The sequence below is a fragment of the Achroia grisella genome, unplaced genomic scaffold (genome assembly GCF_030625045.1).
Source record: "Achroia grisella isolate CSIRO2021 unplaced genomic scaffold, CSIRO_AGI_Agris_v1 utg146, whole genome shotgun sequence".
NCBI lineage: Eukaryota > Metazoa > Arthropoda > Insecta > Lepidoptera > Pyralidae > Achroia > Achroia grisella.
Window position 1 is genome coordinate 1,448,963 of NW_026712636.1, and position 26,013 is coordinate 1,474,975.

Below are 26,013 nucleotides of genomic sequence, written 5' to 3' on the forward strand. Positions count from 1 at the left end.
TAACTAACGCTATTAGTATCACACGAATAAAGCGAAGAATTTTTAGTAAATATTATACAAAAGTAACTAAATTAAAATACAAACAAATAACATGCAGCGAGTTAACAATTTTCAATTAAATGAAATAACAAGGTGACTAGTGTAGAGTTTGCATGCATTATAATTAATTTGGTTTAACTTAAGTAATGCTATTAATATTACACGAATAAAGCGAAGAAATTTTAGTAAATGTTATACAAAAGCAAATAAAAATTCAAAAATAATTAAAATTCAAACAACAGCGAGTTAATTTCCAATTAAATGAAATTATACAGAGAGTTTCATCCCCCCACCTTTTTATCGTACAATTCTCGGCATATAACTTGAGCAGTGATAAATTTGCTTTATTTTAAATCTCTGCCTAAAAGTTATCGGCTGGATAATTCGCGTCCATAATTGAGTTAAAGCGAAGCTTAGACTCCGTATATAGTTCTCTATACTGCAACTAAGAAATATAAAATCAAACCGATGATTGCGAGTTCGATTTCTTTGGGTCTGGGTGTTTTTAAGCTTTGCTTTAGGACTAGATGGCGCTATTTGTATTGTCTATGTTTATTATTAAAGCTCTGTTTAGCTTGGGACTAGACGGCGTTTCGTTAATTGTCTATGATTACTATGCCAGCTCTACTTAGCGTCAACGTCGGCTCAAGTTATACGCCGGGAGGTCCCTACATGTAATACACACGTGGTGCGTCACGTGCGCGTCATGCGTCGTGCGTCATGCGTGTCGCGGCTACGGAGCGAATAGGAATGTAAAGGTGGCGACTGACTTCTTCTTGAGCGTGAAGAAGGAGCGTCGCTTGGGCTCGGTGTTGGCGGGCGCGGGCAGCGTGTGGCTGCGGGCGGCGGGCGCGGCGGCGCGGGCCCGCAGCGCCTCCAGCCACCGCGACATGTCCGCCTCGTCCGCCGCCTGCAGCAGCCACTCCGCGCCGCTGCCCAGTCTGCGACACACACACACACACACGCACCGCTCGTACACTACACTTATGTCAATATCTAATATATACAATTCTCGTGTCACAGGTTTCGTGTTTATACTCCTCCGAAATGGCTCGACCGATTTTGATGAATTTTTATATGTATATTCAGTAGGTCTGAGAACAGGTTAAGGGTGGCAAAACCCAACGAATATTTTAAAAAAATTTCGAAATTTTTTTTTATTTTTTATTATGTAAAAATAATAATAATAATTGTCGTATCATGCGTAAATTTTTACAGGAATATAAACATTAATTAAACATATTAGAATTACGAAAATATAAAATGAAAAAATAAATTTGCCTCTCAAACCTAGGGACCTCAAGGTCCCAGTAGCGTATATTTGATATTATTATGACTCTGATTACCATCACGCTAGATTAGCACCAGCATTGTAATTATTACAGAAGTTATGGTGGCGTACCTAAGCCGGAACACGTGCTTCTTCTTGGTGTAGTTGGCGGCGACCTCTATGACGGCCCCGTTGAGGTCGAGCGGAGCCTCCCCGCGCCACGGCTGGTCGGGCGCTGCCTTGTATGCCTTCTGGTCTTTGAAGAATGACATGCGACCGTCCTTCGCCACTACGTACACTTTGTCCCATGACCTGTTTATAAAGAATAATCGTAGAATTAGTCAAGCTTATTTCTACAATTTTTAATGCTGTTGGCCGCAGCTGGCCTTTACAACTTCACCGGACGATAGGGGGGCGAGTGTAGATGGCACTCCAAACCCGCAGAAGGACATATGGAGCGGCTGAAGGCCAAATACCGCCTGACGGATAGTGTTTCACACAGACAACGCCGTTCTATACTGGATTAACCGCAGGACCTTACGGACCGCTAGGGTCGAGCCTCGAGCTCCTTACCCGGGCATACTGCTAGGGTGAACCATCCCAGCGTTATTTATTTACGCCAATTCCAACGAAGCCGGCTACTAGGCAACGCCGCAGAATATAGCTAGTTCAATGTTACATACCTGTTGGAGGCCCGTTTGGCGGCGGACTCCCATTCGTGTTTCCGCACCAATGTTCCTTCCACACCCTCGTCCTCACTAACGGGACTAGCGCCCTCTGTACACAACATACAACTTATTACCAACCTTATTTTATAAGAGATATATTACTTTTTACTACACCATATCATGGTACCATTACAGCCAATGATAACAGAGTACAATAACATATATAATCTAAAACATTAACCTAAACTATATCTATAGATCACAAGTGATGGGTTTGATACGGTATGCTATTTGGTAGGACTATGTCCAAATGCAGCCACACAAATTGAATGAAAGCCACACTGATTGTACATTTTATTGCAAATAACACGCAAAATTAAAAGTTCATAACACATGCGCAAACGAATATAATGGCACACTTAAAGCTTTTCAGTATAGTTGGTAGTAGATAGCGGAATTTTGTAAACATTTTTAATCAGTATATTAATTTTACAAACTATATATACATATATGTACATTCTAGTTTTAAATTATGGGTCCATGTCTGTATATATAAATACTTAAGAAAATTTCAATTATTTACTTACAAAGTTTATTACTACAATAAAACAAAAACTAATAAAACAAATACAAATCAATATAGAATAAATATAAATTATATGGCAATACTATTATTTTAATTAGCCAAATAATTTGGAAGACATTAACCGTGGCCTATATACATGAACAGCACTACGGACATCTGTTATCATGTGACACCCGTGATATGCGTTTTTAGTTCGACTAAGATATCCTGTATACTAACTTCATAACTTTTGAACCTATATGACTAATTCCTTTAGAATAACTTTGTAATTTCCAATTTTGAAATATTCAGTTATTAACAAGCACCGCTGTCTACTACCATTGTTACCTTCGTCATCGTCACTGTGCGGTGAACCAGCGATCAACTTCTTCGCAGTACGCCAGCGGAAGCTCCTGAACGGTGACTTGCTACGCGATCGCGACTTCACCTTACCGGAGCTCGACGGTGTTGCGGGTGTCGAGCTCGAACCGGGCGCTGTCACCGCGAGATAGGAACAGGTAGTAGGGGACAGGACAGGTAAAGGATTTTAATGGTAGATGGGTATTTGTTAAGTGAGTGGAGATAATGTAGTAGAGTTAAGAGAAGGGAATTTGCGGGAAAGAAAGAAAAAAAACAAAACAAATAATTCAAAGCAACAAAAAATAACAAGTACGCGTCGCAGCAAATACAAGAAGCTGACTCATGCTAATTTCTTCCCTTTTTGACACTGAACGTAAATTACAAAAACACAGATGATAAATTTCATACCATGCACCGCACATACAGGGGACGTACACTATACAAGATTATTCTACTATTGATTAACTACATACACAATTATTAGTTTGCTATGATTGAAATCAGTATTTATTAGTCATGTCGAGGCCTGGATGACCTTTCTCCAAACAAATTACGAGGGTACCTGTGCAGATTTCATTACCTAGATTATGGTAATATTTAGCATTGACACATAAATATAGTATATATGTAATTGGATATATGAAATACTTGAATTAACGGACATCATTCGAAAATATTACAATGATAACAATAATAACTGTATTCTTACTCAATATTATTAAAATTGAATTTTTGTATCAATATTTTTTTAATCACTCCTTGTTACTACGTCTCTATCGTCTTTTCGAGCCGTTAAAGGTTGCAAAGGTGCCCTCATAATGAACCTTGAACCACGACACCAGCACCAAACATAGCTTCAAATACGCAAATATTTTCAAGATATTACAACTTTAAACGTAGGTTCAATTTGAACAAACATTTGCAAATAGTCTGTTGCTCGTTTCAGAGCACACATTATATTAATCAAATATATGTGTAGAATGTTAAACTAACGCACAACAACAACATACATTTGAACGTTTATGTACTAAGTCCAATGCACCGTTTTGTAAGTGCCAACATTTGTAGAATATTTTCCAAACATTTGAGGCTATGTGAGGCGCGTTGATTATTATACGTACCAGTAACGGGGTGCGATACTCACTAGTGAGGCGGGCGGGTTTGGCCGGCGTCTGTTTGGACGTGGAGGGGCGGAGCGGGGAGGACTGCGGGTGTGGCGGGGGCCGCGCGGGGGCGGGGGGCTCCGCGCGGGCAGCCGGGGCCTCTGCATGCGTACATCTACGTGCTAGTTACGTCTACACTACGTGCGCATGCCAGGTTATAACTACATGCTGTCGGCTGCCGATTAGTATATAATATACTACCACTACTAATTTATACGAAATACTTAGAAATAAGAATTACGACTAATTTTGGAACTATTAAGTTGTTCAAAATAAGTAAAAATATTTATGTAAACTGTTAACTACTAACTTATAAAAGAATTTAGTAAAATCGACAAAAATAAACAATACAAGCGTGTAAACTTCATTGGACGAGGATATGAACTATTTTACATTATTGATAATAATAGAAATATAATAACGATACTAATAGACAGCCGTTACGGGAAAATGTCAAGACAGTACATGCTACACTAGTTTATTAAACAACGCATTCAAAAGTACATTAGACGAGGTTTTCTACACGTGATATTATTCCGTCATCATTATTTAGAGCCGTTTTAATGTCCTAATGAATTTATATTATTGTTCCAACCGAAATAAGTGATTATCTAAGAACCTTCATAATAGAATGCACATTATAAACTAAATATATTATGATTAAAAGACAAAGCAAGACAAAATGAATATACACAAATCAGAGATATTTATTTTTAAAAATATATGTTTAAATATTCTGTGCGAAACCAGTCTAAAAGTCCACTTAACTTTCAAATAGATGTTATACATAAAAAAGAAATATCTCTGATGAAGTACAAACATGATTAAGCCCCATATTAATACGAAATTTTAACATCTAATAAACTTATTTAACTATTGACTGAATTTACCTTTTTTTTACGACAAATTGTTTATAAAATGTAAGGCGTTTCCTTACAAAGCACTCTAATAGTTAAATATTGTCTATTGGAGGTTTAAAGTCCAAATGAATAAAGATAGTATGTATAAAGTTAATTAATCCCAAAAGTAGACATTACATTTATCATTTAGTATCAAAAGAAAGTTTTATTTTATTAATTTCACCATGTTGGCGGTAAATTATACAATTTATTACACCATAACAAGACCTCAATAAAATTCAGTGTCGGTATCACAGATAAGATGAAATATAAGCTGTTGGAAAGCATTGCATTTATAGCTGTAGATAAGAAAAAGCTAGAAATAAACAAGATCTACCTTTCTGAAGGCTGCTACTTAAGAAAACTTAAGCACTGTTTACATGTAGAGTTAATTACGCCAAATAAGAGGTAGCAACAAACTACGAACGATTATTGGGTTTCGATAATTTCAGAACCATGTTCAATTATTTTGTAGCTAACAACGTCGCACAACTAAATTAATTGTAACCAATCTTTGATGTAGCCATTAATAATTACGGGGTTCAAGTGTGGCAGATTAACTTAGTTATGTGGCGAATAGGTATACATAGTCAGAAAAAGTAAAGGGTGAGACGCAAGCAATATAATGGGAGACATGAATAAGACATAGTATCAAACCATCACCGTGATTAGCTTTAACAGACACAATATAAATACAATAGTACTAATATTATAGATAAGAAAGTCATGAGAATGTAACATAATATCTAATAATAATATCTATGAAATAAATAAAAATTCGTGAAATATACATGAAGAATTCGAGTCTTAACGCAAAGTAGTAATATTTTTTGCGTTAAAACAGTGTATGCGTGAACGATGTGTTGATGATGTTGATGGAAGTAGAGAAGATAAACCAACACCTAAATGAGAAACAGAGTACCGTGAGAAACATAGAAGTCGTGCATCAAGAAAATAGTGCTCTACGCCCAACTACGCGTATATATAGCCTACAAAACAAATCCTAAACGAGACGGCCCCGTTTTTACAGAAAAAGCTTTCAAACTACAAATTAATAACAGATATAACTATTCCCGTAGTGGCGATATATAAAAACGAGCGCAGTGTAACCCGACATAATTAAGAATACACCCATTATTGTAACTACCGTAGAAGCTCATGCTCGTAGCCGGGTTACTTTTTACAACGGTAGGTCTATAGTAAGCGCTCTGTTTACCTGGCTGGGAATGCGGTCGCTCTTGGGCCTTCTCAGCCGCTTTAGTGGACGTTCTCCTTACGACTACGCGTGTGCATGTGTGGACAACACATCGGTAAGTAACGGTCATTTTGTCTCACACGCAAAACTCGCATCAGCGAATGAAACAGTGGCAACTCAAATATATTAAGATGCAAAATAATTCTCATATATTTTATACACAAAAAGAGATTTTCAATTCATTCAAAGAGATCAAACAATAAGATTTAAGAGCGTTCATATCGCAAATCTGTTAATCGTAAAATACGCAATGTTCATGTCAAAAACTAGCAATATCAATATCAATATTATGTCAATTTTCATAGTACAAAAATACTGCGTAGGTACTAGGAAATTACAAAAATACAAAAATATTTAAAAAAATCTGTAAATTTTCAGTGACATTAAAGTTAATTCTATAAACTGAATTATATCAATTATTGGAAAATAATTTTATTACATTGCAAGCTTAAATATGAAAGCCCTTAAAAATTTATGTTAAAATAATTACAAAAATAAAATTTTCAATACTATTAAATAATTAGACTAAGTTACACTTAAGATCTGCAGTTTCATTGGCCGATCGAGTAAGCGATATGGGGATATGTAAATAGTTCACAATAAAAGCAGCAAAGCGATGCCGCGGTGCGGCTTTATCGCAGTGCGGAACGTGCTCACTTCGACACAGAACCTCCGTCGCTCCTCCGTCTTACATCCTATATAATTAACTATAAAATGTATCAGTGTTATTGCAATATGCAAGCAGCATTCACCAATTAATAGGTGAAAGTTAGTGGAAAGTTTTACTCGTCCTGTACTGTAGATATACCGTTTCATTCGAGAGTGCTAGTCATTACACATGCGTGCATCGTTGCAATCCGTGATTCGTAGTGTTAATTTTGAAAGTTTTACTCTGTGTTTTTGATCAACTCGTAAGGTATTAAGTGCGGAATCCGACAGTCCCTCTAATCATCATTATTTCAAAGAACGTTTTCGTTGACAAAAGAAATAATCACATAGTCATCAATGCAAAGCATGACGTCCGTAATGATTGGCTATTGATTATTCTTTTCCTCTCTGTATGGTTTTCTTAAACTTAAATTTTCTGTCCTTGTCTTCTTTACAAACAATTTTGACATGTTTTATTTTACAAATGCATTTAACAATAACACAGATTAATAATAGACAATATATTTTCTTTTTACTACAGCAACTATACTGTGACATGTCAAAATTGTTTACTATATGGATTTAGAGTAAAAAAATCAACGGCAAAATAAAGAGTAGTAATTCTTGAATGCACAAATGCTTTTTATATAATACTATATCGTATATATATCTTATATCTTTATGTATATAGTACATCTTTACATTAGAATTTAAGGAAACATTAACTCGCATAGTCTAAATCCACTTTTAGACAAGTAGGAATAAATCTAAAACACAACACCGCGTTTCCGCCAAAACCATTTTTAATTATACATGTATAAATTATATTTAGACTCATCAAATTCTCTTCTATTCATCAAATTATCTTCTACTCTTCTATACATGTTTTAAAATTTTATACACTATGACAACGCAATGAAACATGTCTGTAACTGTAACACTTGAGCATTAGCTCAAACTGGAAATTAATATTAGTCGAATAAACATCACCAATACAAAAAATAACCTGAACATCACCACTTGATTGTAGTGATGTAAATAGTAATTTGTAGTTTGCATTTCAATGCAACACTCAAATCATTCTCAAATAAGTACTGACTGATTAGGTATCATTAGGATGGACAATAAGAAAGATATTGTGAACGTCCATCATTTACCGACTTCAGCAGTGACGCAAACAGTAATTCGTATTTTGCATTTATATGCAACAATAACGTCATTCAGAACAAGTACCGACTGCATAGGAACTATGTAATGTCAGTTTCATATTTTTGATGTTTCCGCATCCGTCTTATTCTACTGTGGGCATACACATAAAGTGCGGATGTATTGTGGGGGAGGAACTCACCCTGCGGCTGGTCGGTGACATCAACAGCTGGCTGGGCGGCTGCCTGAGCGGCAGCAGCGGCGGCGGCTTGCCGCTCGCGCTCCTCTCGCTCGGCAGCCTCAGCAGCCTCTTGACGCCGTTTCATTTCCTTCACCTCGAACTGGAACACCACACATATATTCCTACCATCTTCTATCTCTTTCTATCGTATGTAAACTAAACGTATAGCGCATGACCAGCAATATCTATCTCACTCACTAGTCAAAATTCAAACTCGTACTTTTGTACCGAACTAAAACTTTAACCACTCAAAAGTTCAACAAAATTATATATACTAAAATAATATCATATCAATGTATATCTTACATTAAGACAGTTTTATAGAGATATATATAATTAAATTATTGAATACTTAAACAATTTATTCTATAAATACTAAGTATTTCAAAACCTAAATATAGAATAATTTAGTTATTTTCTAGTGACCGTTATAAACGTAATGTTGTATTCAATCAGTGATTAACAGTTTAAGACGATAGAAAGACTTATCCCAATCAGTTTACAGTGATAACAGATTTACATGCGAACGTATGCAGAGCTTTTTGCTTTATGTTATCAGTTTTCATATCAATTATAATACATGAGTGGTAAAATGTAACAATGGGCGGCCTTATTACTAGCGAATTCTTTCAGGCAATCTTAGGATCAAGAGGAGTGATTAGACTGAGTCTGGTCAACGCATTACGATAATTATTTATTATAAGTATTACTATATAAAATATTATATACACGTACATATAAGTACATGATACGTAAAACGTTTATAGGCTGTAGGCAAACATGCAAAAATTACCTGTATTGCATTAAGTGCTAGCTTAACTGACCTAACATGTTTTTTAATATCTAAATTGTTATACTATATAAAAAACTATATAAACTGTATTCATTATATAAGATCGATACAGTCCGGCCGCTCAGAGTTTGCGTTTCTGACAGCTCGTGATCGAATGGGCACTGTAACTTTGAACTGACGTACAATTTACGGCCAAATTTTAAATATATTTTATTTGCCTTTTTAACGAGTGATAATTAAACATTAAACATTTAATAACTATTCAAACTTTTAATAAACCTATTAAAATTTGGGCTAAATAATTAACTATTAACTTAAACCACATCAAGCTGCGTTGTTTCGAGGTTATCTGGTCACATTACTACAAAAACAGTTGATATAAACTGTCAGAAATGCAAACTCTGAGCGGCCGGACTTTAAGACTGGAACTGGACTGAAAAAGTCATTCTCTAAATCTGCCTCAAAAATACTTTTTTAAATTATATATGACAGCTAATTAACTAGACAGTAGTATGTGATTTTGTAACATAGATCAGTTGATTTAAAGAATGTATAGAGATACATATATGATACATATATGATGGCATGCAAGCACTAAAAAAGCATGTGCAAACTAAACACCACACTTACACTATCCAAGTAGTTAAAATACCATGCACCATCAGGAAACAGGAGGGAACGGGTTTGTGCCAATAGTAGGAGTGACGAATTTAGGGGAATGTTTTTAACGTCTTTTCCTAAGTCATTAATCGTATTTGTACTTCCAGTCAGGGCAGGCATCGATAGCACAGCAACTTCGCCTTTAATATCTGGCTGGGAAGATTTCTTTTTCAGTGACAACAAACGCTTTAACCGTTTCATACTACCAGATTTGGATGAAGATTCACTTTTAGATCTGAGTAAGCAAACATTTGGAAACACATTATGGTAAGACAATCTTTCCCATAATATAAAGTCGATACAAGCTAAGTATGTATTACTATTTTTGTTTTTACTCAGGTCCGGGTATTCAAAAAAGACTGGGCTGTATATTTCTGGCGAAAAAGGTGTGCTCACCGGTGATTCTGGGGACCTGTCATTTGGGGACGCGATTATACTACTATTCTCTGATATTGTCGATAGACTGTTATTTGTTACAGTCGACCATAGATACGAATCGTTCTTTCGCGGCGCTAGATTAATGGTAAGACTTCTGGCCTTAACTCGTTCCGGTATTTCGTACTTATCACTATTTATTATAATATCTTCAACAACTCGAGATAAAGGAGGTTCAGGTTTAGTGATGGGTAGTGTTAGGGATTTTGTACGGATTTGAGCAGGAGGTACATATGTGTACACAGTTTCGTCATAGTGTTCCCAAGGTTGCGTGCTAGGCCATAACGATGTTGCACGAAGTTCAAGCTAGTGTCGAGTAGAAGAAAAAAGAGAAGAATGAGAAATGAAGTAAAAACAAATGAAAATTTAGTCCATATACAACTACAGTAAGGAGCCATTACATTATCAAACATATTGCTAATATAAGTATTATTTAAAATATAAATTTACAATAAGGCTTTTACTTACATTATTACACAATTTTACTAAGTCTTGAGAATAACTTTTTTGTTTTTCTGTATTTGACACTACAAGCAATCCTGTATTTGATAATGCAATATTCCCTATACATATATATTTATTAAATAAAACACCAACGGTTTAGCAGTAGGTACAATTTACAACAATATTAACGCTAGTAGATTAAATGTAACCACACCATGCTTTGTGATATATGAGCTAACCACATGAACGAATTCAAATTACAGAAGCCCCAATTTCCATTTATACAAACGGGGTAACGCAAAAATCCGCTTTATATGAATCAACGACTTATTCATTATATTTATTATTACACAAGCTTTTATTAGTGTTTACTACTCACTTTTTTTGAGGAGTTAATATTTTTCCTGGCATACATGGTACCATTTTACCTTTCAAACGAACTGAGTAAAAGAATTTCTCAATTCAGTGCAACAAAAAGTTCAGGAGTTTATTTTCCTTATAACAAAATCCGCTCTCTCTCTCTACAACATTAGTGTGCACTAATTATCTTATTGTTCATATAAAGCGAGTTTTTTTACCCCTAACATGAATTAGTAATAATAATAGCGTATAATTACCGTGGTAAGCCTCTGCAGGGCACTGAACCTGTCCTCCTGCGCGGCGGCCGATTTCTCGAAGGCCTCGTGCTTCTTGATGAGGCTCTCGACCTCGTCGATGGTGTGTCCGAGCTCCTGCGACATGAGGTACGGCTCCTGCGCGATCAGCCACGCCTCCGCCACCGCCGCGTCACGCGCGAACTGGTACACCTCCAGGACTGCAAACATGACACGCTCACTACACTACTGCCCACCGATCATAATACAATATAATAGAAAAACTTTAATAAATTTAAATACTTAAATAGTCATACTTATCTTTTTAATCTACCGTTCATTCAGAAAGAACCACACAAGGAGAACGAACAGGAAACTTGTATGTTATAATTAATATTATACATACAAGTTTCTAGTATTATAAATGAAGTATAATAAATCCCTGGACAATTCATACAGCGTAGATGACGATAGTTTCAAACTAAGCAGATCTTGTGATATGAGCACTAGACAACTGATATAAATACTTCGATTTTTTTTATAAATACATACATTATATACATAGAACACACCCAGACCGATACTAACAATCATATTTATTAATACAGCGCGTTTGCATCAATTCCTTAAACACACGACCATCGGAAGTAAAGCTAATCTAAATTTATCAATCAGGTTCACGTTCATTAGGAAACATCCAGTTTTTTATATAAGTAACCATCACCTATATACATGAACGGCACTACGGACATCACTTTATCATGTGACAACAGCGATACAACTAATGCTTTACCACCCCAGCGGACACTAGTACTCTGGAATGGTTATCTGATTATGCGTCTGTACCGTGTAATTTCACTATATTCCATCCTCCAACCGAAAGACAGCTTAGAAAGCAAACTGCTCGACGGTTGAAATAGGCGAGACAGACTTACGCTTTAACTTTGTACAAAGCCATTTTGAAAATCAACCTTAGTAAATAGACAATAAGGTCAAACTTACTGAGTTGCAGATTCTCCCAGCGCTCCTCCCATCTGCGCAACAGCGCGTTCCTCTGATTGGTGAGCTGCAACAACTTCTCCTTGATATCGGCGGAGGCGTAGTGCTGCCGGGACAACAGTTCCTTGCCGAGTGATATGCACGCCGAGAATGTGTCCTCGCGGGTGTCAATTTCCGCTTTCAGCGATTGGTGATTGTTCATTAGCAGTTCCACGCCGCTTACGTCTCTGTTAGAATACAATAAATAAATGCATAATGTGAAAGGTTACATTATAAAATATTGGACTATATGTACAGAAATTGCAAATATAGATATGAAAATTCATTGCACTATATAAGCTATATAAGATATTATATTATAAATATACTACATACAAGTTGTATATACTATATAATATACAACTTGTATACATACATACAAAATCTGTTTTATAAATTAACAAATTCATGTTGTTCTTAGACAATATATACAATCATATTTTGTTACTATTAAATGATTGTAGTAAATGATGCAATTAAGTAAATTATAAGGCAACAGGAGAAAGGCAAACATTTCTCTTGAATTTCTTGAAATTATCGGAATGAAGGTGAAGGATTTATAAATAGATAGAGGGCGGGAGAGACGGAGAGAACGATATGTGATTGTGTTTGTTCTATTCGGTCACAACATAAGTAAGAAACGACGCGGCCAACATGGTGACGCCGTGATCGATCACGTGGTACGTGGTAGTAGTAGAGAGGGGTAGGCGTAGGTCGGGAGGTACCTGGGCTTCTCGCCGGTGTTCATCTGCCGCACGACGTCGTCCATCCAGAGCGCGAGCGCGCGCACCTGCGTGAGGAACCGGTACAGGTCGTCGGCGTCCAGCAGCTTGTCGCGCCGCGCGCCGCACGCCGCCGTCAGCGCGCGCCACGCCTCGCGCAGCTCCGCCTCGCGACGGGTGATCTCCAGCGCCTGCGCACAGTACTCCGCTTTACACGCACGCTATATCATGCGCGAATACGCTTTCACGCAGGAAACATCATTTACACGCACGCTATATCATGCGCCAATACGCTTTCACGCAGGAAACATCCTTTACACGCACGTTATATCATGCGCCAATACGCTTTCACGCAGGAAAATTCCTTTACACGCACGCTATATCATGCGCGAATACGCTTTCACGCAGGAAACATCCTTTACACGCACGCTATATCATGCGCGAATACACTTTCACGCAGGAAACATCATTTACACGCACGCTATATCATGCGCGAATACACTTTCACGCAGGAAACATCCTTTACGCGCACGCTATTTCAAGCGCGAATATGTCATACTTTCACATTGTGCACGTAGATTGCCTTTACGCGCGGTATCTCCTTCTGAATCACTTGCCTTTACAAGCACACTTTTTGAAATGCAAATACGTTAGACTTTCAGTGTGCACGTGAATTGTCTTTATGCCAGTGATTTCCAGTGCCTTCGCATTATTTTCCTTTACACGCTCGCTTCTACAAGTGCGTAAACATTATTCTTTCAAGCAGGGAACAATGTGCACTTAAATTAACTTTACATGCACACTATTTTCTATTTGACGGCGTCGATAATTTAGCAGTTTAGCATATCGCTTTACTGCTGTAGGTCGCGGGTTCGATTCCTTGCATGGTACAAACATATTCTACCGGTCTGAGTGTTTTCTATATATAATATATATGTATAATATATATATGTATTTACATAAAATACATACATTCATTCATCACATAAAAAGAACGAGATAGACCGCACGCCGCCAGCACGCACATTCCCACATTCTTCAATAGATCTTGCTTTGGTGCAGTTATTGGAAAATGGCTGACTATAAATAGCGTATTGTGTACCTTATCTCCGGCGTAGGAGGCCTGCAGGCGAGCGCACTCGTCGCTGACGGCGTCCACCTGCTGCTGCAGCGTGGAGAGGTCCTGCATGAAGTTGTAGTGCTTGCGCTGCAGGGCGCCCACGCTGATGGCGTCGCGGCCGAGCTCGTCGCTGACGCCGCGCGCCTTCTCGTTGACGCGCTGCAGGGTGTCCTTGCAGTCGTGGAAGTACTTGTGCAGCTCGCGGGAAGCGGCCAACATCTGCACGTACATACGCACATCAAATGTCACATACATTCATCAAATAATATTTATACGTGTAGGACATTTTAATATTTTTAATATTTTACCCTGCCGTCCTTCAGTATACAGATTCAATTGAGAAGATCTGGCAAGAAACTCAACTGAATTTCATTTTCTTAATAGCTTACTTATTTTGTGGCTAGGGTGGCGTTCTGGCGTCATTCATTTATTTTTATTATACATATTTATGCATTTATATCAGTTATCTAATATCCATAACACAAGCTCTGCTTTACCTTTAGACTAGATGACGTTGTGTAAGCGGATAAAATGTCCTAAATTTTTTTATATAATAAATAAATAAATAATAATATTTTTTTCTAGAAATACAATTCACGTGAGACAAAACCTTTCCAATATGAATGATTGTTGATTTGATTTGATTTAAAGGGCACCGACCTGAGTCCTGGTCTCGATGAGCTCGAGGAGATCCTGCCAGGTCTCCTTGAGGCCCTCCTTCCACTGCGCGATGGTGGCGTTGTCGGAGTGTCCCATGGCGATCATCTGGTCGGCGATGCGCTCGGCGGTGGCCACGCGCTCCGAGCCCACCGCTTGTGTCTCGCGAGCGAACTCCTTGAATCGTTCCCACAGGAGCTGCACAATACAATATTCATTCATTATTCTGTTTGTGGTATTTTAACCTTTCAACTGTTAGCAAAATGACAATAACGCCCCATATGTGAGACCGATTACAGGACTTCTCACAGATGGGGCTATAGTGTCCTAGTCCAATAATTGGCTCCTTCGCAGACGAGAAGTTAATTATATTTGGACGAATTAGGTGTTATTTTGCGGAATTCCATTTCACTACTTATTATTTTGATGAATTTCGCTACAATTTTCATGTGTGAGATTACAAATATTTAGCGCGAAAACTTGACTACCGTTACGACCTTCTCTAATTGGATGAAATTCTGGCCGTTATTGAATCTACACCCACATTGCGACACGTGTTTCGCCTCTGAACGGGGCATTATCAACATTGAATAGAGATCGGATAAAGCTTGAAACCTAGTGTTAACTGTTTGGCGCTGTTTGTTTGTTAAGTCGCGGTTTGGGTACCGAACAGTAACGTATATATCCAATAAGTTCCTACTAAGCTATCGAGTTTGCCTATATTAAAAAAAAAAAACTCACTAGTGCCTGTCTTACCTTCATCCCGTTTTTCCGAGTTTTACAGAAAACCAATGTACAATATCACCGCGGATTCCACTTTCGATTTCGTAAATGATGCTTACAGAATAGCTCTATAGCTTGTAAAAATTTGCAGATTGTTATTAAGGTATAGGATGGGTAGTGTGTACTGACGGTGACGTGGTCGTAGTCCTGTCCGAGCTCCTGCGAGCCGGCGACCAGCTCGCGCTCTGCGATCCACTGCTCGAGGTCGTCGACCTCCCGCGACAGCTGGAACAGCCGCAGCGCCTCGTCCAGCTTGGCGCGCCGCTCGCCGGCCAGGTCCTTCAGGCCCGCGTACAGCTTGTCCACTTGCGACTGCTTCACCGAGATGTTTTCGCTGCACCCACAACGATTCAACGGTTAGGATACAGCAGACATTAAAGGACGAGAGGCATGATACCTTAGTCCTCAAGAATGGCAATGCATGGGTGGTATTAATTTATTTGCTGTATGGATCACTAAAATTGGTACAAAAAGTGGACTTAATGCTATAGCATTCTCTCCCAGTTAACCTTTGGAATATGCAGAGATACTTGATTGTGGTTAAAATAATAATTTGTGGTATTAGTAGTGATTCATTTGACTATAAAAAAAGGCTCTTTAATTCCGATGCTCGCATGTTCAATCATGATGAAAACATTAGTACTCATGAGTATTGTTTGTATTGATCTGATTATTTTTTCTTTGTATTCTATGCATGTATTAAAAAAATCAATTTACGTATTTCTATCGATTGTCTAGTACCCATAACACAAGCTCTGCTTAACTTGGGACTAGACAAAGCTGTGTCAATTGTCCAGGATGATTATTATTATTTTGTTGTTGTTGTTGTTTAAGTTTGTTGTTTTGTTTGAAGAAAGATACACCGTACTCATGATAACAAGAACGGTATGTCCATTTTCGAGATAAGAAGTGTCATATTTCCATACTCTGTAACTTTTAATATATTTAACATTATTATTCATGTCTTACCTGAGAGGATGTTCTTCAGCAGTAAGCTGGCGGACAGTCTCGCCGAGCTGACGGATGGTCTGTGCGTAGTCATCAACTGCTTGTTCCAGGATCTCATGCTTCTTCATCAGGTTCTGAGCAGAGATCTCGTCCTTGCCACGGTCTTCCACCATCATGTACAGCTCTTGTTCACTCATCCAAGCCTCCGCCTCATTCGCGTCGAACAGATACTGTTGAGCCTTCTCCCATTGTGACAGGTTACTCTTTCGTTGTTCGATAGCATCTAGAATAAATATGAAGAAAATTTGTCCAAATTAGGTTGGTACATAAATTTTAATTACTGAAAGTAGTTTGATCACTCGTTTCTTTTTTTAATAGTTCTAAGTTGTATAATTAATATAAGGATCTTTAAATCTAATTTTTTTTCAGGAAAATACTGTAAATATTAGGCGAAGATAATGTAATAAATTTTTAAACACCTTAATGTAAGTTTGTAATAAACACAGCGCAAAGAATGCATTTGTGCATTACAAACAAAAAATAATCTTTACCCTTTATAGTATAGGATATCTTTAATTGTATATTGTTCTTACAATAAAAACAAAATAACTATATGAATAAATTTTACCTTTAAGTTCTTGCCATCGTGCCGTGAGTTCTTCGATAAGCTTCTGAAATTCGGGAGTGGCCTCGTGACCCTCGTCAATCAACTTCTGTCCATTCGAGATCACAGTTAGAATTCTTGGCTCGTGATTATCAGTCTCAGTTTTGAGCGACTGGTTCTTCTTCTGCAGCATTTGTACATTGAACAACGAGTTGCCATAGTCCGTGCTAGTGGCGACCGGCATCTTCTCGTGGATCCACAGTTTCTCATCCTCGACGTCGCGACGGAACTGGAACGCCTCCTTCTTCTTTGCCAATTGACGCTGGCGATCCAACAACGGTGCCTTCAACTGCTCGAATCGCTGTTCCACAGACTTCTTCTTCTCCTTAATCTCCTCCATCTTATCAGGTACTGTCTTCTGCAAGTACTCCGCTTGAGTCTCCAGCTCAGTCACCTGTTTAGCTTTTACGGCCATCTGAGTCTCAATCAACTGTTGCTTCTGCATTAGAATGTTTACAGATGCTAGATCAGTGCCAGTGTCTGTGTTTTCGATTTGCTTTTCGAGTTCGTTCATCCATGAGTCGATATCGTCGCACGTCTGGTGCAACAGGACCTCGCGGTTGGCGTCGAAGAGACGTTCGCCCTTGTCCTTTGTGGTTGTTTGCAGATTTTCAAATTGATCTCGCAATTCTTGCATCTTTGGTGAGATCACTTGTACAAATTCTGGTTTCTGTCTCATAAGCTCCTCTGCTGCGTTCTGAACGGCAAATAATCTTTCCTTGTTAGCCGCAATCTCAGCCTCAAATGCTTGATGACGGGTCCATTTAGAGTGGATGGTCTTGGCCGAGCGGTAGGTATCATCGAGAGCGGTGACATTTTTCTCCTGCACCCATTCTCCCAATTCGTCGCAGTCCTGGAGGAACTGGTGGAGTTGCAGTTGATCTTGCAGTTTTTCCATTTGTTGCACAGCTTTCTCGCGGTTGGCATTACGCCTACCCTCGATGTTTTCGGCTTTGCGTTGAATCTTGTCGGCGTCGAAGTGCCTTTCTTCTACGAGACGATTGGCGAATTGCACAACAGAGTTGATCTTGTCATCGTTAGCTTCCATAGTTGTAAGGAAGGCCTCGTGTTCCTTGATGAGGTTTTCGGCTTGTTCCAAATTAGTTGGTGGTTCAGTCTTCGCCAATCTATGAAACAAAAATTTAAAATTGTTTAGGCACCTAATTAAAAGTGGAAGTCCAAGTTTGTGACAAACATACAGTCAATGTTAAGGAAGCTTGCAGTATCAAAGGCTACACTCGCGTTTGCCGATTATTGTTAATGAAGTAATTTCGGATCTTTATTTCAGTTATGATCATTTTACTGTTATATACTAAAGATATAAATAAATCCTTCATATATTTATCTATTATATGTTGTACCCAATCAATACTATGTCTCCCAAAGTTACGGTACTCAGTAATTCCATATTTAAATCTTGTGTCCATTATAATTCACCTTTTTTATAGCAAAGGAAACAAACAACCTTGTGGCTTACCTGATGGTAAGAGATTACCAATACCCATGAGTACCCACAATACCAGTAGAATTGTAAGTGCATTGCCAGCCTTTCAAGAAGGAATAAGTTCTTTTCTTGAAAGTTTCAATATCGCATTTGTTCGGAAATACAACTATATGGTGATTTCACAATGTTCGCATGCATATCCATTACTTTACAATAGTGAATCTCATCAGATTGAGTACTATTTAAATCCAGTACAGCAGAACACTAGTTTTCCATAAGAAGTCTAACTTATAACAATGTACAATAGTTATTATAAATAATTTGTAACAGCTTCCTCACCTAAGTTCCTGGTGCGCGAGCAGCACCTCTGCCTGGCGAGCATCACGCTGCAACAGCTGCAGCTCCAGGCTTTGGGCCAGCAGTTGCTGGCGGTTCTCCCACATCTGCTGAAGCTCGGCCCAGCCCTCGCGGAGTGCCTTCAAGCGCTCGCGGAGGAACATGTATTGCGGATCGTCTTGAGTGGATGGTTCCTGCACAATTTTATATTTAACAATTATTATAATTGTGTGGTATTCACATTCAGTACAGAGCAGTTGATACACTTCAAAGTATAATAAATGTCATACAAAGAATAAAAAAAATGTAAGTACGCAAAATATGCATGATATTTTTTAACACCGCCGACGTACAAACTTTTCAATATTAATTAGAAGAATGTGACTGCATAATTAGAACTATTGAAAGATTTGTCACTCACTTTTTCAATTCTTCATAACATACATAGCACATTAACACACAGTCACAGCAATATTTGATTGAAATTGTGGCGAAAAATCAGTAACCTAGATTTGACTGTATAGATTAGGTAATAAACATCTATTTCCAAAAATATTAAGCTTACCGCAGTGATCTTTTCTCCATACTCCATCATCTTCGCATACTCGTCCTTGTAATTGTCGATCTCCTCCTTGATAGTCTGGTGTTGAGACAGCAGTTTCTCCGCCTCCGCCAAGCTCGATGGTGTATCTAAAATTGTAGTATGCCACAAAATATTCAAATCTATACATGTAATTAAAATGTAACTGATCACTGTCTGTACATGGATAATATATTATTATAACTATTAATAATAAATAACCCCTGGAAAATACACAGCGCCATCTAGTCCCACGGTAAGCAGATCTTGTGTTATGGGTGACAACTGATATAAATACTTAGATATATATTTTTTTAAACATAGATAATATACATAAAAAACACTCAAACCGGTACAAAACATGATGAAACCTATTTTCTTATAATTACTACCATTGTACATACCATATTCTGCCTAATAAATAAATAATTATTATATAGATATTCTATAGGATTCAAAATTACAATGTCGTAGACTCTTGGTATTGAATAATTATGTGATATAAATAAATAAAAATGTAGGATATACCTTCGGAGGCGACATCGGTCTGGGTCTTGGTGAGCCAGGCCTGGAAATGATCGACGGAGCGCAGGAAGCGATGAAGATCTCCAGCTTCCTCCAGTTTCGCGTCGCGTTCTTTGAGCTGAAACACATAAATCATTAATACTATGTCTTGCAATTTCAAAATGCGATATGCTTACCATTATGCTTTATGTTATGTACGGACCTAATCTTTTTGCCTTTGTCTGAGAATAACCGAAAGATAAAAACCGTACCATTTGCGTGAGCTGGTCCCAGTTGTCGGTGATGAGGTGCACACGCTCGCGTATGAGCTGCGCCTCCTCGGGGTGCTCCTCCTCGATGGCCTGCGCCTCGTTCTCCAGCGACGAGATGCGCGCCTGGATCGCGGCCAGGTCGCGCTCCATGCCCGACAGGCGGCGCTGCAGCGTCATCACACCTGCCGCCGCCACCGACACATACATATAGCTCTTACATCTTCATCACGCGGGGGGAGGTGTTATGAATACAATAATAAATCGACATTTATGGTTAGGGGTCCCAAATTATAGCTGCGGCTATAACTTTGCAAAATATGACATTACAGTAGGTAAGAGTAGTTTGAGAAATGTGACTTGCTATGTCGTAAGAACGACGGGGGAGAATAAATAAAAAATATATTTCGTGTTTGATGAGTGCTTTTGTAACTCACATAATTTTAACTGACTTTTACTGTTGGGCAGTGACATTATCGTTTTAAGATAATATACATTATTTACTGGGAAGTTAAGGAAATTAATACAACTACATTGACCAAGTTTGTTGAGTACGCTGGTATATATATGTACTTACCGTTGAGATCCATCTCCAGATCTCCGGTTTGCTGCAGGATACGTTTCTTGTCCTCGATCCAGGAGACTGTCTCGCGGCACTCGATGTGGAAAGTCTGCACACCTTGCGCAGACTTCAACTCGTCCTTCTTTTGTTCCGCCTGTAATACATTATCAGTTTAAATACCTATAAAGGATAAAATATATAGAGATAAAAAAACTTCAAAATTTAGTTTGGAGTTATAATGAATATCGTGTTGCATGTGAAATAATATTTATATTAACTAATAATAAATGTAATAGAACTATTCCTTAATACAAGATTTCTGACAAAAACAATTCGAACAATGTTGACAGTAAGTTGATGAGCCTCTGACTTCAATGTAACTTTGTAACAATGTAACTTTCTGTAAAGACTACATGGTTTACGAGATTTCGACATTTTATAAGGTTACAGGAGCATATAGCGAGATTTTTAAATTCCATTTCAATTTTACAGAGATTAGAGACGATAACAATGTCCAGTGACAGTTGAGCCGTGTGTGCGTATAGTTTACCTTGTCGCGGAGGGCGCTCCAGGCCTGGTTGAGGTCGGCCTGCCGGCGCGTGATGTGCGGCGCGTGCGGGTGCTCCACTTGTATGAGTTGCCGCGCCAGCTGGTTCACGACGGCCACGCGGGACGCATTCGCGTTCATCTCCTTGTCGAATCCGTCGTATCTGTATGTTGAAGGTTGAACAATCAATTGTAAGTCACGATGCCGAGTGCGTTTATGACGACTAAAAATCACGGAGATATGAATAATAATATCAATTCTAGAAAACGTCTTTTTTCCTCACTGTTTCATTTCAACTGACCAAATGGTTTAAAATAAATATTATTACTATAGTGGTAAAAAAAATTATGATACATTATTCTCTAATCGATTCTTATGCTGGGAAAAAGAATATCTTTATATATCTTAATTTTATATGTAGAAATTTATATCATTATTTGATCATAATTATATTATAGAATGATCTCTCCTTATTACTGTTTCCATCCCAAACGGAAAACACTATAATAATTAATAATAATAATTTTTCTTTTTGTACGGGCAATCGCACACGCCTGCTTACTGTGCAATACATAATTGAGGTGAAATGTATAGAAGTGAAATTGCATGTATGGGCACATGCAATTTCACTTCTATACATTTTACCTCATTATATTTATTTTAGTAATAAAAATCAGTGTTCGAGTAGCATTCAACCGAGGCGGTTTTATTTAACAAAAACCCCTCATCAATCAATCAATAGCATTATCACGGAACTGTGGGCTTAAACCCCCCAGACTTTTAATTGTTTAAGATTAACATTCAATTCAGATAGTTTTATTTAAAAATATCTCATCCATCAATCCCTATCATCATCAAGGAACTGTGGGCTCGAACCCCCCTAAAGCGTATAACGTGTGTAGTGCGTGCGCCGGTGACCTGTGCTTCATGATCTCGACGTCGTCGATGTCCTTGGGCGGCAGCATGGTGTCGAGCATGCGGTCCTTCTCCGCGATCCACTGGTCGGCCGCGTCTGCGTCGGCGAGCAGCTTGAACAGCGACATGGCGTTGAGGAGGCGGTCGCGGCGCGCGCGCGCGAGCTGCGCCAGCTGCGCGTGCTGCGCGTCCAGCCGCGCCAGCAGCTCGCGCACGCCCGCGCTGCCCGCGTCCTCGGGACTCAGCTCGCCCGCCTGCAGCCACACCACACCTCAATCAAAACTCTGCCCACACACCACTTCACCGACAATTGTTAGCATAACATTTTGTAAATCACGGGATCTCACCACGAGAGCATCTACCCGATGGTAATAAATGCTATGTACCAGCTGCTCTTTAGTTTACCCGTGATCATGACAGTCGAAACACTGCCGAAATATAGGGAACTCGATAAAAATAAAACGTGCTAAGATTCCGTGACTTACTAATTATACGTATAAATAATGGCCGCGTCTTTAAAAAGTTCATATTCTTAGCAGTAATCTCTTCCGATAGATCTACATACGGTCAACAAAAAAAAATCATAGGATAGATATAGTAGGTACTTTGAATCATAAAACATGACAATACCGTCACCTACCGACCTCTCTCTATCTATTCTTTGTTTTTAAAAATTTAAAACAATTACAAAATTTTTAAAAAATTAAATTAACACAGAATTTATTTAGACAGCCTTTTTGCTCTATAAAAAATTTTGTTAATTTAGATTTCTAACTTATTCAAAATTGAATAAAACACAGTAGTTTTAACTAGTTATAAAATCTTATTATAATTTATTCTAACAATTGGTTATCCAACATACCTGTTGTTTGAGCTGCTCTATAATGGTGGCGTAGTTCTTCAGTTCATCGGTCACATCCTTATGCTTCTTCAGTAGACTCTGAACTTGAGCTTCGTCAACACCCGTGTCTTCGGATGATACCAATCTGTATATTTATTAATTAATTAATAACACCATTATATTCTTATCATACGTATAACGCTATACGAATTAACATTAGCTGTTGAGAAAGAGAAAAGAGAGAGAGAAAGCGAGAGAGCTGTTGAGAAAGAGAAAAAGAAGAGAAATCATGGAAAAGCCGTACGTATTAGGCTTGTGTAGTTCGCGAACTAGTTTTGAAGAACACTAACGCTTGTAATTTTTATATATTTCTAATATTTAACTTTTGTTTTACAGTAAACAATTTTAAATTATATTTGGATATTATTATTCTTTATAAAAACACATATGGTAATGGACGTTGAAGAGCGGGATTTACATTGCTATGCTTACTAAGTCATCCCAACACTGAATTAACACAAAATAAACATTATTCTTCAGGTGCCCCGGGCGTCCATAGACTACAGTAACCGTTTACCATCAAATGGGCTATATGTTTATTTGCCATCATACTATATAAAAAAAGAGATTAAGAAATGACCTGCGCGTGTCCATCATCCAGTTCTCGATGTCGCTGGCGTCTGCGAACAGCTGATGGTAGCGGATGGCGGCATCGAGGCGGTTCTTGCGGAGCGCTACCACGTCCAGCAGATGATTCCATTGCGACAGGATGTCGCGCAAGCGTTCCTACAGATACATATACCGATATATTGACGGCCTCAGTGGTCTAGCACTTTAGCACACCGCTTAACTTCCGATGGTCGCGGGTTCGATGCCTCGTACAGTGCAAACATTTGTATTCATAAGTATGAAACAATCATACTTATGAATACAAATGTTTGCACTATCGTATCGGTCTGGGTGTTTTCTATGTATATTTTGTATGTATTTAAAAAAAATCTAAGTATTTATATCAGTTGTCTAATACCCATAAAACAAACTCTGGTTACCGTGGGACTAGATACCTATCGCTGTGTTAATTGTCCAGAGTTATTCATTTATTTATTTATATATATGTGATAATCTATAATTTTATAACTTAGATGTTATGCCTCCGATTCTTGTGATTTCGCTCACACAGCTTTACAAAACAAGCTGCTTGGAGGATGGCTAAAATGGGCGTGACAGAGGTACACTGATATAATATTTTTAATTTTCAAGTAATCTTTTTTGCCACATAAACACTAATTATTATTTTCCTCATCGCCTATAGTGAGCCGAAATATAAATTGGATTATTACAGACGTAAATTTGAAATTAAATTAGTGTTTTTCAATTGTCGGGAACTGTACCTGTATCCTGTCGGCTCCGAAGTGTCCCTGTGATATAAGTTCATCTCCGACGGCGGCAACACTCATCAGCTGCGGCTCGTGAGCTTGCACGTCCGCCTCCAGCGCCTTGTGCTTCGAAATCAGCAGGTACACTGCAAATAATACAACAATTACCATGTTATAATCGGGCACATTGAAAATTATTATACACTTAGTTCTTGGTAACTAATAATAAATATAATTCGGGCAGTTCAGTGGCAAACTAAGGCTAAAGCGGTCCCTAGGCGACATTATAATACCGGGCATATTTTTCAGTTCTAACACATACCCTGCGTTTAGTAGTTTTAAAAATAGAAAATTACGCTCATTCGGAAAGCAGACTCATTACAAAAAGAACGAGGAAGAAACTTGTTTGTTGCTCTTTTAAATAAAAGTAATTATTACAAATTCACACGAAATCTTAAATACCTAATAATTAAAACTGCCAAATAGCAGGATTTGTACGGAAGTAAATAATTATAATAGCAATTTGAGTAATAAAATAAATCAGTCATAGTCAATAGAGCAAACTAACCAGAGAGACAATGCAATATATACGTAAATGTTTATAGTGGATGAAATAAACATATAAATTGTACCAAAAAGGTATTAAAACAAAGTTGTTGCAATATTCAAATTCTCTCATGATTGAACCATCCTCACTACTACAATAGTATCCATACTCACCAGTGCTGAGATCGTGACCAATATCATCCACGGAGACAATCTGTTCCTTCTCCTTGATCCAATTCTCCTCATCGGCCATGTCCCAGTAGAACTGCCACAATTTGCGGCTGTCCTCCAAACGCTTTCTGTTAAATAAAGTAATTAATTATATCATTATCTTTATGAAACCATAGCACATCTTTCACCATTCGTATATTATCAACATTACGTACATTACGTAACACTGGAATGGCAAACAAATGGTCCACCTATATGTAAATGGCAACCATCGCCTATACGTATACATGAAGAGTATGGACATGGACCATGGGCATCATATTATACATTGTCATAACAGAGGTTTAAGATGTTAATGATTCATACTCTATAATTTCACACACATCCCACTCTCTAATCCAATGACAAGCCGTCTTTCGATTAGAGAGTGTACAAAGTATCCTGCTTGGCAATCTATATATGTGATATAGAAGGTAGCCAGACAGATTACTTTGTACAAAGATTACCTCGGTATCTTGTAGTGCACATATTGTTATTTTTAAACTTTCGTGTTTAATATACATTATTTATATTATTAACCGGGTCTTAACACGAAGCTGACTGACCAGCTCGTGACTACGGTTAGTGCAACCTAGTCGAAACGTCGAGAGAGGTAAATACCTTTATTTGCCATAAAATTAGTTCGTGTTAAGACCCGGTTAATAATATAAATAGTGTGCATATTGATTTATTTCTTTAATCATGGAATATGTTTAACGTCATTATTGCATATTGGCTGTAGCATACAACCGTAAAGTTAAATTGACGTAAT

At 38.0% G+C, this 26,013-nt stretch overlaps 1 protein-coding gene across 1 annotated transcript in view; it reads right to left on the reverse strand.

Annotated features, from left to right (window-relative positions):
- Positions 1-649: 649 nt before the first annotated feature.
- Positions 650-26,013, reverse strand: part of LOC131855661 (spectrin beta chain) — a 69,489-nt gene continuing 44,125 nt past the window's right edge. Inside the window, exons 13-37 of the mRNA XM_059206959.1 lie at positions 25,206-25,330; positions 24,501-24,631; positions 23,750-23,895; positions 23,131-23,254; positions 22,272-22,522; positions 21,357-21,516; positions 20,822-20,960; positions 20,248-20,429; positions 20,000-20,114; positions 19,457-19,581; positions 18,895-19,085; positions 17,076-18,238; positions 16,469-16,730; positions 15,629-15,833; positions 14,720-14,914; positions 14,042-14,278; positions 12,943-13,130; positions 12,182-12,405; positions 11,204-11,400; positions 8,216-8,354; positions 6,181-6,243; positions 2,891-3,037; positions 1,993-2,086; positions 1,442-1,621; positions 650-980 (exon numbers count right to left, since the gene is read on the reverse strand). Of these exons, the coding sequence (XP_059062942.1) occupies positions 773-980; positions 1,442-1,621; positions 1,993-2,086; positions 2,891-3,037; positions 6,181-6,243; positions 8,216-8,354; positions 11,204-11,400; positions 12,182-12,405; positions 12,943-13,130; positions 14,042-14,278; positions 14,720-14,914; positions 15,629-15,833; positions 16,469-16,730; positions 17,076-18,238; positions 18,895-19,085; positions 19,457-19,581; positions 20,000-20,114; positions 20,248-20,429; positions 20,822-20,960; positions 21,357-21,516; positions 22,272-22,522; positions 23,131-23,254; positions 23,750-23,895; positions 24,501-24,631; positions 25,206-25,330 (5,191 nt within the window). The 3' untranslated portion in view covers positions 650-772. The remainder of the gene's footprint in view (positions 981-1,441; positions 1,622-1,992; positions 2,087-2,890; positions 3,038-6,180; positions 6,244-8,215; positions 8,355-11,203; positions 11,401-12,181; positions 12,406-12,942; positions 13,131-14,041; positions 14,279-14,719; positions 14,915-15,628; positions 15,834-16,468; positions 16,731-17,075; positions 18,239-18,894; positions 19,086-19,456; positions 19,582-19,999; positions 20,115-20,247; positions 20,430-20,821; positions 20,961-21,356; positions 21,517-22,271; positions 22,523-23,130; positions 23,255-23,749; positions 23,896-24,500; positions 24,632-25,205; positions 25,331-26,013) is intronic.